This window comes from Calypte anna, chromosome 10 (assembly GCF_003957555.1).
Source record: "Calypte anna isolate BGI_N300 chromosome 10, bCalAnn1_v1.p, whole genome shotgun sequence".
Taxonomy (NCBI): domain Eukaryota; kingdom Metazoa; phylum Chordata; class Aves; order Apodiformes; family Trochilidae; genus Calypte; species Calypte anna.
The window spans coordinates 6,434,349-6,452,440 of NC_044256.1; the positions used below are offsets into that span (position 1 = coordinate 6,434,349).

An 18,092-nucleotide genomic window follows, 5' to 3' on the forward strand; every position below is an offset into this window, starting at 1 on the left:
AAACAAACAAAAAAATTGCTTTAGAACAGGTATGTTTTTATAATACCTATAATCAGGAAGTCAGTTAGATCTATGCACACAGTCTGTATAAGGCAGTTTTATATGCTACAGGCTATACCTCTGAAACCAACTGCAGAGCAGAAATACCTTAAGGCCTGGGTTTTTCCTCATGCGTAGTCGCCCCATCCACATATCTGTTAAAAGCATCTGGCTGCACGTGTGAGCAATGAAGTCCCTGTGTTTAGCTGCCACAGCCAACTTCAGACATGTAGAATTACTCCAGTTTTTCAGTTCATAGGTCAGTAGTTTCATGGCAATCTGCTCATCGTGTTTGTAGGACTGGTCCAGGAGTTCTACAGCCAGCTGGCCAAAATCTCTGAAAAATTCAAGATAAGACCAATGAAGTTTTATTTGGAAATCAGTGTTTACTTGCATTTCATGTTTTCTGTTCACAGGGGGTCCTGTTTTTCCACACACATGCACAGCGAAAAGAAAACTGAGTCTCAAGCTTCATTTGGGATAGTCTAGGAAAGTTCCTAAAAAAGTTTTAGTGACCAGAGAGAATTAGCTTAGACTGATAACATTTGAAGGCCACTTGAGATTAATCATCAGATTCCCCTTTAATTTACATTAGTAAATTCTGAAAATAACTTTGTGATTTCAAAGTAGTGAGTTTTACAGAGAGAAGCTGAAGAAAGAATGTGTTCCGTCAGAAAAAATTAATTGTCTCCTTGCTAGCATTGCCTTCAGATTCCCAGACCACATTTTGTATTGTTTTTTTGTTGAGATACAGGCTCCAAATATCAGTCTGTGAACCTACATTCTAGAAATCAATTGTACTTTAATAAGGGTAAAGCTTCTCAGGAGGTCAGACAAACCCCTATATCAAAGTAGATGTATACTCCGCTCTGGGTCTACTAACTTAGAATTGTTGTCCAGATCCTGAGAGATGTCATCCACCAGCTCGCTTTCTGAAGACTCATGGGCCATAGATTTATACAGTTTACAGGCCACAAGTGCCTTGGCCATGGTTTCCTCCCCTCTCTGCCAAAGGAACAGTGCCATCTTCTGCCGTTTCATCAGCACAGCCCAGACCATCAGTTCATGAAAGGGATACTGAAAGCGACTGACTTCTGGGTCATCGACATCAATATCAATCTCTTCCTCCTTTTTCTTCTTTTTCTTCTTCCCCTTGGTGGGTGGCTCATCATCCTGGAAAACAAAGAAGAAAAAAAATAAAAATATTCCCACCAATTTTTAACTGCTTACCTGACAATGACACCATCTACAAAACAAGTATTGAGAAGAGATAATTAGTTAAAATTCTAATTTGTTTTTGCCATTTGCTCCAATTAAGGCCAATAGTGGTAAAATTACAAAGAACATGTGACAGAGCATGCACTAGAATAGCACACACAGGTTAATATTTTCTTCACCGAACCATCTCTTGAGTAGTTAGTTACAAGTCCTAATTCTTGGAAAAGTACAGTAGAACCCTGCTGTACCAAAGGCATCACTTTATACTACTGTATGTATACATCTGTATACTACTGTATGTATACATCTGTACTGCATGTGTAACTGCACCAACTTGATTTACAGTGAATTATAAGCTACTGAATTCCACTGCTTTGTCGCTGGAGCTTTATCAAACCTGAAGTCACTCAAATTAGGTTCCACTGGAATCTCCTATTTATGATACCTGTTGCATCTATTCCTGAAGACCAGTGCTGCATCTTACAGGCACTAAAGCCATTTTCAGACTGACATGCAGGTGGGGAGAGTGGTAACATGCAAATAGAAAAGTCAAGCAGATAGCATCTTTAGGAACAGCAAGGTACTAAAGTGAGTCTTCACCTTTGGATAGGAAATCTCCTCTTATGTATGCAGTGCAAATCGAAGGTTTAACTATCCCATTTCTTAGAGGGATAGAGAGGATGAGCCATTACTACGGGAACCAACATGGAAGTAACTGAAGGGAAGTACTGACAATGAAGCACAATCCTGAAGGGAGAAAAGCCACGATTGGCAAAATTAGGGTTTAAATAATGTAGAAAGAACATTGCATACACTGGTGTAGACAGAGCTCATCATCATTGCAAACCATGATTCCAATCTCACAAATGGTTTGCAAGTAAAGCAATTACCATTCTACAAAATTAGTTGCCATTCAAGCAAGCTCAGCATAGTGTACTGTTTTCTGACAAAATATGAACTAAAATCCTAATTCAAGGTTCAGTCTCACATTTGAAGTTCCCAAAGTAAAGCAAAAGTAATGTTACTATTTCTTTTCACCTTTTCTTTCTCTTGGAAGAAGGGCGTGGGCTACACCCACTATCAAGTGGGGAGAACACTTCAGTTTGTCCTGCATAAAACATTTATCACTGAAAGACATAAGGAAATCAAAATGTGCTTCTGAAGAAGCACTAAGCAACCTTTGTGTGGTCAACACTGATTACCTTGGAGGGCTGCACCTCCAAGGATCTGAGATTTTGAGTTTGAGCAATTACAAGATACAAAGCTGACCAGAGAGATGAAACATCACATGGACTTTGCCTGTGGAAAAGAAAGCTGCTTATCTGCCCAGGGAAATGGAGGCTTTTGTGTGTGGGTAGAGTTCACATCAAATGTGACGCATACACTGTGTTCAGATACTATCATGGCATTACTAAAAGCATACCTCATAAAGAAATACACCCAGCTTCTTCATGTAAATGCTTTCCTGGTCTAGCTTAGCACTTTTTTTTACAAAACTGAAGATTATTGAGCAAAGCTTTAAGCAGCTCTAAAGATCCTACCATAAAAGGGTCCTGTCAGAAATACGTCATAGGCTGTTTGCAAAATGGAAGATCCTGTCTAGTTGACATTTACTTCAATCCACAGTAATAGTGCAAAAGCTAACAGAGAACTGTACCAAGAAATGCTCAGCTAAAAACAGTGTTTTACAGTAAGTCATACTTACCTCCATTCCTAGTAGTTTAAGAGCTTTTGGCTAAATATTAAAAACAGAAAAGAAAATCAGTTAGTTGGGAAGAAAAATTCAAAGACCAAACAGTACCAAGGAAAAAAGCATTTTCATTTACAAATGTACAGTTCTTATTACTAAGCTTACTCTTCTAAATAACTGAACCAACAATGGTACAGTTAATTCATGTCCCTCTTATTGTTTTTGCAGGAAACCAATGGATTACAAAAATATTTCCCATCCTTCACTCCAGTGAAATATTGTGATTAAGATGGAAGATTTAAATGAAGCATTCAATAAGACACTGCTCTGAGAATTAAATTCACCACATAGGCAAAAGAACTCAAAAAATCAGTGCTTCTAGGCATATGCAGGGTAAAGATACTGATAAGAAACAGTAAACAAATATGATCACATTTCACCCTTCTCAAAAATTCCCGTCAAAAAAATATCTCTGTTCTATTGTGAAATCTCTGGTTTACATTTTATGTGAAAGCTTTACTTGGTGTGATAGTACTACACAATATACATACTATATATTGGCTACAGAATACTCAGGCTTTTCATGACCTAGTGTTGGGCTGCTTTCCTAGTGTTTATCCCAGTGGGGGGCTTTTTTAAATCAGGCTAGGAAGTTCATTTGACCTTCAAAAGCTGAACCAACAAAATACATAAGCTAAAGAAGAAAATTATTCTATTTGCTTAGAACAGACTTTTTTAATCTTCGCAGGATTGATACATGACTATGAAATGCTTTATTGTGGTTGCAGTGGCTTCCAAAGGGTACAATTTATGCTCAGAGCAGTTCTTCACAGGCCTTACTGTAACAGGTTCGAGGCTCTTCTGCATTCAGACTAAACCCTGCCTTGCCTAAGTTGGTTGGCCTGGCTTGGCCTATACAGTTCACAGTCATAAGACAGCTAAAAGAGCAAGCTACAGCTGCAAGCAGGATTAAGTAAATTTGCAGACTCCACAGTGAGAAATGCTTGGATTGTAAACTACTGAAATCAGAGGAAATACATCTCCAGATCAATGTATTTACCAGTTTTTGGCTCCTCCATCTTTTAACAAGTTACTTATATAACTACACTACCAGAATTTCAGCTTCAGTCTTGCAGTATTTCTTTAAAATTTAACATGTAGTTTTTCACAAATACAAAGGAACAGAGTATTCCTTATTTTTTACCACACAATGGCTACATCAAGAATGAACTCATTCTTACCCTCTTTGGTCCAAATAAATTATTATAAAGAGTCCGAAAACTTTTTCGAGTATAGTTGCAGCGATAAGCTCCACCCATGAGATATTCAAGTACAAGACCAATATCTATTAGGCTGATATGATAATCTGGTGGAAGATTTCCCTACAAAAAAAACAAAAAACCAAAAAACCCAAACAAACAAAACCACAAAACAAAGTAAGTACCTTCTATAAGAAAACATAATTAAATTGCCTGGATAGATTTATCATGTCACGTTTAAACTGACATACAGGTATTATATTATTTGCAGCCACTAGTTTCAGTTTCTGAATATTTGTACAATTTTAATGATAACTGATTAAGGTAATGAAATTTTCTGGGAGGAAGGGTTTTTTGTTTTGTTGTTGGCAGTATTTATAGTTTTGGATGAATTTTCCTTTGATCTAGTCACACAATATCCACATCAGTATCCACCCACACAAGCCTGAGTTGTTGGCAAGGGTTATATTGATGAAATTAAATAACTTTGTACAGATTATCATTATTCCAATATAAATTCATGACTTAATTTCATAGCGAATATAAGGCATATTTCATCATAATATTATCTACAGAGCTAAGACTACCTTGCAAAACATGACTTAGATAAATGTGCTGCCCAGAATGAAAGTAAAGACAGACTAAAATTTCCACCATTACACTTAAAAACTGGATAGTGCTATACACTCTGCTAGAACCATGAGCTGAAAACTGCTTCATTGCTCTATCTACATACTATAACAGTAACTGATTCTACAGCACCACTGAGCAGAAGCTATGATGAAACAACTGTAACCTAAGCAAACACATCACCTCCATGTTAACCCAACTGAATCCATGAGATTGCCGCTGAATGAGTGAGCCATGAAAATGCAACGAAAAAAGGAGAGACAGACAGAAAATGGCATGCAGAACAACATTAGTAACACTAAGACAAACAATGAGAAAAGTGTTAAGCTCTGAAGCAGATCAATATGAATTTTACAGTACCATGTAATTCCCACTTCTAAACGCTCTGGGAATCAAGGAGTCTACTTCACAAAATGGAAGACAGGCTATTTCATGTAGCTGAGTTATACTGAATATAAACTAAAAAAACCTCAAAGAGATCAAATACAAGAGCAAATTTCACAATGACTACTCACATATAATGAATTAATTTACATGTAATGGAAACAAATGCAAAAACAAATTTGGGACTTGTAGCAGTGAGAAAAAGAAGACATTTTCTGCACATAAAGTAGGATAGCTTGGGAAAAATAGGATTGCTTGTGAGAAAAGCAACTAAAACATACAGAAGGAAACAAACAAAAGGAAACTAATTCAGTGCTCATGAATGAGGTTTCCTGTTAACCCATCAGGCCTTTCCTTCTACTCCTCCTTTGTAATGCTGCATTAAGAGCTTCTGGAGAAGAAGCAGGATCAATCTAAATCCTAAATGATACATTACGCTATCAGGAGATTACCCTTCTCCTTAGTTTTCTAATTCCTAGCAGAACAGGAGAGCCATACTCAACTTAGACTGACATCACTGCTTGTCACAAGAAGTAATTTCACTTTCCTGTTCTTAACAGCTACCATCTAATTTCAGATGTGTGCTTTCCCCCATGCTATGCTTACTCTTACTGTTGACTCACATGGTTCATGTCATCATGTGACTGCAATGCTGCTGCAAGTCAGGCTTACCTTTTTCACGTCTCTGACTAGCAAATGCAGTGTATTTGGAGGACCCAGTCTCTGAAACAGAAATGATTCCTGGTGTGTTAGAGCTTCAACTCTTCATACTTTTTGCAAACACAACTGTAATTAATGATCTGGCACTCCAAGAATACATTTTAAGAAACCAAAACCGAACTTGGCTACAATAACAAACACATTCCTACTGAGCTGTGTAATCCCTTTCTTATAATCCTCTGTGTGGTGATTCAAGTCACAGCAGTTTTCTGAACATGTATTTGCTGCAAGAGCCATAAGGGGACTGGGGGAATACACTGAGGTTAGAAGTTGTACAAATGCTGCCCTGGACTACCTGCCATTTAAATGATGGGAAGAAAACCAGTCCAGAAATAGTTGTATTCCTGATTAATTTGCTATGGGTTGAGTCAGAGAGAATTTGAGTAAGAAAGCATGATGTTCCATGGCTTTGGGAAAAAAATTTTGCTTTGCTGGGACACAAAGGAAAATGATACCGATTTCTGCAATGTGCTAAGAATAAAGTTTCTGTGTAAGTACTTAGCCAAATTTACAGGCTTAATTCAATAATATTAAAGTACACAGATTTGAAAAGTAATCGAGATTAAAAGTGAGTACTACTGGTCATTATTAAACTTCTACTATCTGCATTAGTTCTTTAAGTGTTCCGAATGTGCATTTTAAAAACATCACTATATTTACATAACAAACTTCAATAGCTTCTGAAAATTGCTGAAGACTTGTTAATTAGGAATGTGTGTATGTAAGGGAACAATAGGACACTAAATATAATAAGAATGGCTTCCTTTACTGCTACCCAAAAATCTCTGTATTTCAGGGCTCAGAGCTTTTTAGAGACACAAGCATAACTCGGAAGGAGAAGGAGGAAAGGGACACTCCTGTTCAGGACACTAGTAAAGATATCACAGGACATTTTTTTAATTTGTGCTTGCTCACAGTATTATAAAGTTCTTCCAGCCGAGGAATAGTGAGGAAGTGATGCATGTTCACTCCATTCTCAATAAGTAGTTTTACAAAGTCCACTCGGTCCAGAACCAGTGCATCCAGCATAGCCTGCTCCAGGGAATTCACCTGAATTGCAGAACAGAGAATGTGAGACTACATGAGTACTCAAGAGTTGGACAGAAAACAATCACATTTTCATTACTTATGATATTCCCAAATTCCCAAATATGTTGATTAATCTGCAAGTGAAAAGAAACTTAGAAAATTCTACCCATGTGCAAGTCAATACAGGTGATGGAGTTTTCTGATGAGGTCTTGGGCAAGAGGAGAACAGTTAAACCCTTAGCAATACAACCGTAGCAAACATTTGTTTTGCTATTTTTAACTTAACCAGGCATACCACGCTTGACATGTGTAAAAGATTCACTTGCTCACCATGACAGAGGCAAGTTAAAATTTAAGAAAAACATACTGTATATGTTTAAGAAGAGAGGTTGACAGAATTTTACCTGGTAACTCATGTATCATTCACTCAAACTGCTGCCTCACAGAGAAAAGGCAACATATAATGCCAAAAGACTCAATTTGGGAAGAAGCATTTCCTCTTCCTTCACCAACAGCTTTGCCTTGAGAAAATGTTGGTCAGGAAGCCTAATGGATCTTCTTTTAATATGGTGTGAGGGGTTAGAATGAGTAGAAGAGGGAATAACCCCTTGAGCAGGTCTCTCTTTGACACATGACCTTCAAATCCAATCAGGAGAACAACCTAACCTACTGCAGCTGGAAAAGGTAGCACTTAAAAATTGAGATGGTTAAACTGCCTTCACTGGACTGTATACAGAAGGATGAATATGTTCACTGGTATTCTGATTTCCTTCTGACAAGTGCAGGAGAGAAAATCCAGCAGATAAGCACTGACCTGTACTTCTGTGGTATGGCTGCTTGTGGTGCATTTGGGATGAGAGGGATTCCTGGCTCAAAGACTGAACAGCATTCCTGCAGAATCTACTGTTGATCTTGTAAGAATGTACAAATGAGCATTCTTTAGAATGAAAATGTGTATTTTCCTTCTCTCTTTGTCCCCCCAGAATGAAAAAAAAAATATTCTTCAACAGTTTTAATATAAGTACTTTCATCTCACCCAGTTCAGGAGTTCAAGCTTTCTTGGGTCTGTTTCTTCTTCTGGCTCTTCTTTTACTTTTCCTCCCTTTTTCTTCCCTTTTCCTTTCCCTCTGGCTCCTTTAGTCTGAGGTGCTGGAGATTTCTTTTCCTTCTCAGGAGCTGTACCATCAGGAGCTGTAAGGCTTCCTATAGGCTGTATTTAATAATGCATTTAAAGCATTAGCAATTTAATTGATTGTATAGTGATGATGTCATTGAATAGATTCCTTCTGAAGATGCTCCCCAGTCACCACTTCTCATATGCAGTTAACTAAAAATCATAATTTCTTTAAGCATAAAGACGTTTTTTCGTTGATATGGTTTTACACTTTCATAAAAGCTGTTATATCTAATATAGTCAATAACACTGAAAGTCAAAGTCATGAAGTAGGTAGGTCGACTGTGGAGGATTTCCCTTGCAAAATAAATTCAGTGTAAGAGGACTGGGAAGAGACAATGCTAAATTTTGTGGCATTGATTCAGTTTCTCTGCACAGTGAAAGAAATAATCATCAACATCAGTAGCAACAAATACCATAAGAAGCTGGGCAGAAAGAGCTTAAAAAATATTCTCTGCCTTGCTACCATGAAGCCATTCATAAGCCTGGACAAAACTGAAACTGCCAACTTGCAGCAGATGCTAGCCCAAAAGCAATCTTTATGAGTTTGAAATGACAGTGAATCACAATTGGCTGTTTCCACAAATCACTGCAGAGTATGAAATAGGCTAAACCAGTAGCTGGCTTCAGCTGCTAGGTGGTATTTCTGATTCTAACCACATTAATATGGAGATTGGAATGTTCTGTCCAAAAGAAGTTTTATAGTAATAATATTTAATAATTAATAAAGTTTCATTACTGACTTCAACTACTGTAGCATCAAACTCCAAGAATTTGAAATAGAAAATACAATTTCAGGACCTCCAACTTTACTGAAGATCTGCTTCTTAGTTCATGGCACAGCTCTGCCTGCCAGAGGCCTGTTTTCTACAATTTTTGTTTTGGCCACCAAAATTTTGCTCCATTAATTAAAAAAGAGATTTTCATAGCTGTTAATGAAGTGAGCAACAAATTCTCTTCTCAGAAGCTCCATGAATTTCCTGGCCACATATTTTAATAGGTAGCTGGGGACCTTGCCAACTACTAGCATGTGTCTATTCCACAGCCAGCCAGAAGTGTAGGCAATGCTAGTGCATCACACAAGTTAATTGGAGAGGTCACCAGGACTGCTGTTGTCCCACTGTATGCAGGGCCACAGACTGTTTTTGCTTTCAAATCCCACATTAAGGGAATCATACACAAGGTTATTTTTCTGCTTGTCATGAAATCACTTTCTTTCACAAAGTTTAAGTGGTTGATAAATATTCACAAATGGCAGTATAAAGAAATCTCAAAACAAATCATAGAATCGTAGGAAGTTAGGGGTTGGAAGGAACCTCAAAAGATCACCAAATCCAAGTCCCCCTGCCAAAGCAGGGTCACCTACAGCAGGTCACACAGGAACACGTCCAGTACAGGAACGTGTCCAGTACCCTGTCCCGTAGGATTTCCCTCAGCAATTGTTTACAGAGGACAAAGCTGGCCTTCTTGAAGTTCAGGGTTCTGAGTCTACTTGGAATCCTCTTCCTACCACGTAAGATCCTGAAGTCCACCATCTTGTGGTCACTACACCCAAGATTGCCCTCAACCTTTACTGCTTCAGGCCTCCTTGTTGGTTAGGACAAGATCCAGCAATGCTCCAGTCCTAGTTGGATCCTCCACTAATTGCATGAAGGAGTTTTCATCAATGCACTGGAGGAAACTCCTGGACTGTGAATGGTTGACTAGGCCTTCCAGCAAATATCTGGGTAGTTAAAATCTGAGGCCGCTACCGGCTGCCTGTAGAAGGCCTCGTCGACTTCCTCCTTCTGCTTGGGTGGTCTGTAATAGACACTCACCACAATATTCCCCACATTACCCTGCCCTTTAATTCTAACCCACAAACTCTCAACTTGCTCCTCATCTGCCCCTGGACAGAGCTCAATACATTCAAGTTGCTCTCTTAGGTAGAGAGCAACTACCCCTTCTTACCTTGCTACACTTGCTATTACCTTGCTTTAAGTTGGTAATCCTCAAATAATGAGACATCCTATATCAGTTTGACATAAACCAGAATTCAGTACTGTTTCTCCTGCCAACAAAATCGAAGCTTGTGAATATTCCATCACTTATTTTACATTGTTAACAAACAATATGTCTAAGGAAACTTTGTCTTACTGGCCAGTGGTGTCCAAAGACAAAAATTTGGCTCCGTGCAATGTCTACACGATTCCAGGCTAAAGCCAAACTGAGCTGGTCTGGAGCAGATGCATTGGTACCTGAAGAGAAACACACAGATGTTCTGTATTTCATGCATAATGAAACAAGATTGGACAATCCACAAGCTGTGGACCCATAAAATCAATTTATAACATCTTTCATTTATCTCCATAATCCTAATTTGAAAAGCATTAACCAGGTTCTCTCCCTTTTTTCCTTAAAGCTCCCCCACTGACTTTATATTCTTATGCTAAAGATATACATTTAAATGTTCTAAGAGCCTTGGATGATGCTGTAGATATAAGTATAGTACTTCCTCTCTAATTCCTAATAATTCTAACCTTTGAGGACTCCAGTGATCTCATAATGAGTCCATATCAACTACTATATGCCTGCAGATAAAAAACAGTTGTCTCATCAACTATAAATTGTAGATTTGTCCTTTCTGGAAGTGTTCAAGGCCAGGTTGGATATTGCTTTAAGCAACCTGAACTAGTGGGAGGTGTCCTTGCCCATGAAAAGGGGTTGGAATTAGAAGACCCTTAAGGTCCATTCCAACCCAAACCATTCTAGGATTCCATAAACTCCAAATAAATTTGGAGGCAATCCTAAATTTTGTCTTAAGGCTTAAAGAACGCAATTAGAGGTTTCAAAAATAATCTAGACAGGCTTTTCATCTTTCCACTTCATTTTCTATCTTATTAATATATGCTACAACTGTAATAAAATGTGTTGTAGTATAGTTGTTGCAGCATTCCCAGCCCAGGCTTTCAGGTGAGGAAAGTCACACAAAATTTTCAGTCTAGATTGTATGCTTCAAAGTAATCTGAATTTTAAGCCAAGCACGCTCAGGTTATCTGTTAGGATTTTAAAAAGTAAACATTTAGAGTGAACCTCTGTATAGGATCTTCTCAGGATCTATTTGAGCATCCTTTCTAATTGCTTGCAAAACCCACCTTTGAGGAGAGCAGTTAAGATAGACATCTCTATGTCCTGTTGTCCTTCAGACCCCATACGGAACACAGTAATCTAGAGCATAGAATAAAAACAAACATATAAAATTAAAAACAGGTCAGATTGAGACTAAAGATGTAAATAGAAATAAAAACAGAATGGTGAAGCTTTATTATTTTCTAAGATTTGAGATTTTTCAAAAATTACAGTTTTAATAATTTTTCTTTGAAATCTAAAAAAGCATTTCATTAAATTCTTTTAATAGTTATCCTTAAATATCCCTATACAGGTAAACATGAAAAAGTTGATTAAATTCTTCATGAAACCCATGAATTTTCCAAAGCAGTGACAAAATTGTCATGCCAAACAGATTGCTATCTGACAGTTAGTTTCTAGCACTATTGGAAATGCCAGTTTGGAAACTGAAATGCTAGTTACCTGGGACAATTATCATGACATAAGTTTGATTGACAATAACATTCAAGTATTTTTGAGTTGCAGAATATGCTAAATATTGACAACTATAAAAGCAGCATCAACTAGTAAAGAAAAGCAACTATTTCTAGTTACATTTGCTTAATTTAGCCCATTAAAACTCACTGATTTTAAAGACAACAATTTATACAAAGCTTAGCCATTGATCTGGATATTAGAAGATTAATTTTAAAGCAGAATAACCTAATACAGTATTATAACTAAGTTGATACTGGGTGCAGACAACAATTTAAAAATTGCCAAAAACAACTAATAACAGCAAATGCTACCATTAAGTACAGAAAACAGCAGTTTTCTCAACAGTTAGAATAGACTTTGCATGAATGCAAAGATACAGAAGAGAGAAGAACATTAATTAAAAATTTTTTCCATTCAAGAAAGCAGACAAAAATATGAACAAATGCAAGCCATAAACCTGCTTAGGCTGCACAGACAACATATGAATTTTGCTGAGTAAATCAGGCCTGCTCTGATGTGCATTTTACATTCAAATCTGTTTGACTAGTGCAGCCATGAGCTCTCTTCTCTCAATCAGTTCTTCTAGGAAGGCCCTGTCTCCTGGAGCCAGCTTATCATAGTCATGCTTATTACCAAATTGACTTCCAATGAAGGAGTATGTATGGACCTAATCTTGGCACTATACAAATGTAAATATATCAACAGGACTGAGAATCTGAAGACTTGACATCTGGAGCCCTTAAGTAAGATGCTAGAAATACTTCTGAATGCATAAGAAAAAAAGCATGGATGGCTGTCTGTTTGCAGTATAAATCTGCATTACTAGAAAATACAGCATTTGCTCTATCAGTTCCAAGTGCCAAGTGCCAGGTTAATTCTTAGAGAACTTAGTTCTGCAAAGGTATTTAAATTTTACTATTGTAACTAATAATAACAAATATTATTATTACCTTGCTAAACCATATTCAAAATGGCATAATTAGCTTTTATGAACCCATGAACTATGGAGAATCAATATCTGGTAAAAAATCAAGGAGCAGAGATAAAATGAAAAGGGGCCTTCTATTCTTGCAGAAATCCCTCCCACAGTAAAGGGAATTCAGCACCACATGTAATTAACCTTGGAGAGGAAAGCATTGGGGAAATCACTTTCCCCAATGAAGAAAGAGAGAATGAAGAAAGGAAGCACAATCAGGAGAAATTACTTCAGAGATAATATCTAGAAAGTGAGAAACTACTTGCTGGCATTTGAGTATTTTTTTTTTATCTTGAAATGTATAGATATGTAAGTAGGTACTTCCTTGGCACCTGAGATCTACATTATAAAGGAAAGGCAGAAGTATGAGCTGCTGCCCAGTATCATCTCTGGAAAAAGGCCAGGTGTGCACAGTATGAAGAACATGAAACTTGTGAGAAAATACCATTGTGCTGAGTCCAGTTCTGTATCCTACTACTCTAGAGCAGTGATCAAGTGTTATCTATCTTACTTTTCTCCTTCACTCATTATTAATATCAAGTAAATATGAAACCACAGAACAGAAAGAGATGAAACCAGAAGCATGCCTGTACATTGTAGTGACAGCTCTTGCAAAAAATAATGAAAAGAAAAAAAAAAAAAAAAGTAAATGGTATTTGAAAGTGATCTGTGTAGTTTGGTCACAGAAATTTTCTTTATGAATTATTTTTAGGACACTTACAAGTTCTTTTTTCTTCATGCACTCCATAAGAATGATGAACAACTGGTTAGCTTGATTCCTGTTGTAGTTAAATGTTTTCTGGATGGTAACTAGAAGCTGGTCCCTAAGGGATTCACTTATTATCCTAAATGAAAAATAAGAGATAATAGAAGAGATTGCTAGAATTAATATATATTCAGAAAGCCTGCTGTCTGAGAAACAATTTTATATCAACCAGTGAAATCAGTTAATTTTGAAAATAAATGAAAACACACAGCATCTTTGCATTCAATACAGGCAAGGAGTTGATGAAGAGTTACCAATATCCAGACTGGTTGTTACGTGTGTGAGTACCTCAGCATTGACTTAAAAACTGGCAGGGAACTTGATCTATCCTTTCACCCTGGAATATATTGCAGGCATCTCTTACTTTTTTATATATTATAGACATAATTTTTTTTTAGGAAGTTCAATCTTCAGGATTTCAGCAGTACACCTTACATGACCCCTGGTTTTGCCTCTGCATGTTGCAGCACCCTTTGCATAGAGCTAAAAATCAAAAAATATTTCATGCGACTTACATGTCAGCTTGGTTAGCCTCTTAACAAAGGATTTAAGTTGCTAGTGTATCTGAAATCTCATAATACCCAACTACAAAACAAACCAACCAACCAGTGATTGATGAGACTAGATTGAAAACATTCTAGAAAGGTCATATCTCTTGAAGCTGTATGAAACAGCCCTTCAGTTCGCATTCATTTCTTAATATATGTGTATTTTCAGATGACAGCAAACATTACCAGCAGGATTTCAAAGCAGTGAGACAGCTGAGCCTGCAAAGTGCAGTAGAATTTGAAGTTCACTGTGAGAAAATGATTCTTTTAGACAGCAGAGCTGACAGAAGTTTCTCACTACAGACCTGCCTCACCAGATGATCACATTTATCTCACCATAAGTATAAGAGAGGAAAATCGGACACTGCATCATGTGCACTAGGAGACAAAGTCATGTGCTGAGCAGATCTCATACAAGCTGACCTTGATAAGCTCTTAGTAGCATGAGTTATCCCCTGTGAGCTGACAGGAAGGATGAATGAGAAAGAATAAAAGAAAGTTTGATCTAAGCAAAGGAGTCTTGATCAATGGAAAGGAAAGTTGCTGAATCATAATGTTGATAGGATTAAATATGTACTTTGTGTAAACATTAAAAATACTGCATCAGAGCTGCTCTCCCAGTTCAGCAATAACATCTGCACTGCTTGACAACACTAGTTTGCTTAGTATTTAATCCAAGCTAAGCCCCAGCTTCAGTCAAGGAAATAAGCCATTTCTTCAGTGCAAGACAGGTATGTCAGACCTTAATCAAGAAAATATACCAGGTTTTTGGTACAATTTGGCTACTAAAAATAAAATCCCTCTAACAACAATGAGAGTGGGGGATGTATTTTACTTAATTGAGAGACGAATTATTTAAAAATTTTAAAAACACTATACTCTGCTTCCACTTGAATTATTTGTCAGGACAGATCTTTTACTCTGTGGAGCAGGTCATCTTTATGCTTCTAGTATAGGCTTTGTGTCTTTAAATTAACCATAATTTCCATCAACCAAAGAGACACAACCAACCATAAAAACCAACACATTTCAGAAATCTTCAAATTAGGAGTGATTTTCACAGGCTGATTTGGGCAATGAGCAGGAAGGCTATTGAGCAGAACACTCCAGACAACATCCTCCACTCTGTTCAGGCAGTGTCACAGATGAAGAATCATAGATGCAAGACTGAGTGGTAGGAAGCCCAACATTTTTTCAGCTGGTCTGGCACTCTTGGAGAATGAAGCTCATTCACACAAAACACTAGAATCCAGCAGTCCACATTTTGCAAATAGATGAATTAATTAGCTCTGGCCCAAGAAAAAGAGGAATTACTGGGAACCACTGGTTCCTTGCTTCAAACATGCCTAGTCCAGCCCAAGTATAATGCAGCAAATGTTGATGGAGCTTGCCTGGCAGTGTGCAGCACTACGAGCAAGCTTAATTCCATGGACCATCAAATATATTCTGAGTGGTAACAATTTCTACTCATTAATGCCAAGGCTAAGATCAAACAGGCAACAAAAGCTGACTGACACCAGAACATGTCTATCAGTAGCATTTTGTCTCAGAGGTATTGTGTTTTGTTTTGGTTTTTATGAAGTTTTAGTGAAAGCAAAGTCCTCCTGAGCAAGACAGCTTTCATGGGGATCTCAAAATCTCACCCTCCTTCTTCTGAATACTTGTGTGCAAATGATAGAATATCCGATGCTCGTCCACTACCATCACATATTACAACAGGCAGGGGGGGTTCTTCTCGTAGACACTCTAAGACAATGGAGATCACGTTGGGCCCCCCTTCTACTATGAGCCCAACTACAGGTACCCCTTGTCCCAGTCCTGCAAAAACACAGAAGGACAGAAACAAAAAAAGAAGTGTAATTGAAACTTAGTTTAAGAGGTTGAGATCTTACAAGTGAATGTAATTTCTGTGTTACAGCATCACTTCAAAGCACAGCAGTTAGGAAAAATGATGGCCATTTCATGGCCAGCACCAGGAAAATATCTATATGCCATTTCATAGCCCCAGAAGGAAAATAATTAGATGGGTCTCTGCCCTTGCTTTTGCATGAGCTCCATACTCATAATTTATTCACTCAGTGTTGGTGAAGAGTTTGTAATCTCTTTAAACAGAAACCATATACAGATAAAACAGTTAATGTGATTCTCCTATTACTTCATTAGCTTCACTGTTTCTTGGATGGCTCCCAGCTAGGGTCTTGGATGCTTTAACCCTTCACTGGTTACCTACATTAAGTCTTCTGTGAGGTGACATACACCTATGCTTTCTTCTAAGATTAAAAAATATGAAATTAGTGTCTGTATCATGAGGCTGAAATGGCTGGCCGATGGAAGAGACGACAGCTGAGCATCCCTTTGCTGTCCCTGCCTCACTGTGATCTCCAGGCATAGGATGACAAAGGGAAGCCCACAGGTCACATGGTCTCTGTTGCCTTGGTCACAAGATAGTTGGGGAAATGAAAGATAAAACAGTACCTGAAGGCTGACTAATCCTACTATTAAAAGCGCTTGAATTCAGTTCTTAATCTGTGAAATGACCACCTCCTTGTAAAGAAGATGCACTTTTTTGTATAGCTGAGAACATGTAAAATAGTTTGTATTTTCAACCTGCATTTCTGTCTGAAGAACGGGAACACCATGCACAGTAACAGCAGAAGCTTCCTGACATCCTCCTGTCAGGATACCCCAGCTCTGATAAGGAGGAGCATGGGCTGGCCTGTGTGTCCATGAAATCCTTAGTGATTCCTGCTGAGATTTCCAGAAGAGGTGCCTGTGCTAGAAGTGATTAAAAAGAAACAAAACTCCCTGCAAGTTACTAGTAAGTATACTGCAGCCCTTCACAGAACTCTCAATGCCTTTGTGTATTGCCAACTTTACCTGTCTTATGACAAAAATCACCAATCAATACCTAAATAACAACCAAAAACCCCAGCCCCAGGGATATTAAAGGAAATTATAAAGGTCATCTTGTCCCTGGGCCCTGACTTCCATATCTTCCAAGACAGTGGTCTCTTTTACAACATTACAATTCTCCCAGCCCTTCTGCAGAAGAGAAGGAAAGCCAAGGTTAGCTGCTTTTAATGTCTGTGGGTGTTAAATTCATGACACTGTCTCCACACTCAAAGATGAGGGGCATAATTTTGGTGAGTTCAGTTTCTGAACCTTACCAGAGGCAAAAAGCAGTATTTACAAGACTTTCCAAAATGTTTAGGTATCTTGTGACTCACCTCCAACTATGCCTTTCAGCTTTACCTGGCACACCACTACATTTTTGTGCTGTACTCATAAGAACACTTAAAACCTATTAGAAACTTTTGTAGAGTTCAATGCAATAGCCATTCTGAATGTTTGCATTTGCATATTTACACAGGCCTACACAAGTTACTACAGCATCTGTAACAACTCAGAACAGCAACTGGTAGAACTGGTAAAAATGTCTGTTCTCTGAGATCTCTTGATTGAACTGTGGATTCAAATAGTATTAAATTTTGGGGAATGTTTTCAATTAGATTATTCCTGTAGCCTTTTTTTTTTTTTTTTTTAAGCTGATGGAAAACCACAGCTGCTAAAGTTTTTTATTTATTAAATTATTTTTTAAAAATGTTTTTTACAAAAGTGTTAGTGAAAAAACACACTTTAAAATAATTGCAGAAACTTGTTTTATAGATGTTGTGATACCTGACAGAAATTTTAGAACTCTAAACATGAAAGCAACGATGTGAAATTATCGTAACAATGGCTTCACTAAAAATCAAAATCCAACTGAGTTTATCTGGAAGGTCAAAGAATTTTGAGTTTGATATCTAAAATGAAACAAATTAATATAAAGAGAAAATGAAAAGTTGGTATGAAGTTTTGGCATCAGAAACCACTGAGCTGCACAGAATTCCTGTAGACAGGAACTGTTAAAAAAAATCACCCAGTTCTGTGTATTTACTGATGTTCAGGAGCTGTAGCTACAAGCACACTAATACTTTAAAACTCCTTTTCCTTTAATTATTACTGCTTTGAAGCTTCTACTATTATTTGTCAACTTTTCTTCCTCCTTTTATGCAAACCTTACTTTCCTGGATT

General features: G+C 37.5%; 1 protein-coding gene across 1 annotated transcript in view; it reads right to left on the reverse strand.

The window, feature by feature from the left end:
- Window positions 1-18,092, reverse strand: part of TRPM1 (transient receptor potential cation channel subfamily M member 1) — a 93,125-nt gene that overhangs the window by 17,727 nt on the left and 57,306 nt on the right. The window contains exons 9-19 of the mRNA XM_030456730.1: window positions 15,662-15,836; window positions 13,426-13,549; window positions 11,278-11,350; window positions 10,280-10,380; window positions 8,006-8,179; window positions 6,856-6,990; window positions 5,893-5,943; window positions 4,189-4,329; window positions 2,963-2,992; window positions 923-1,212; window positions 148-376 (exon numbers count right to left, since the gene is read on the reverse strand). Of these exons, the coding sequence (XP_030312590.1) occupies window positions 148-376; window positions 923-1,212; window positions 2,963-2,992; window positions 4,189-4,329; window positions 5,893-5,943; window positions 6,856-6,990; window positions 8,006-8,179; window positions 10,280-10,380; window positions 11,278-11,350; window positions 13,426-13,549; window positions 15,662-15,836 (1,523 nt within the window). The remainder of the gene's footprint in view (window positions 1-147; window positions 377-922; window positions 1,213-2,962; window positions 2,993-4,188; window positions 4,330-5,892; window positions 5,944-6,855; window positions 6,991-8,005; window positions 8,180-10,279; window positions 10,381-11,277; window positions 11,351-13,425; window positions 13,550-15,661; window positions 15,837-18,092) is intronic.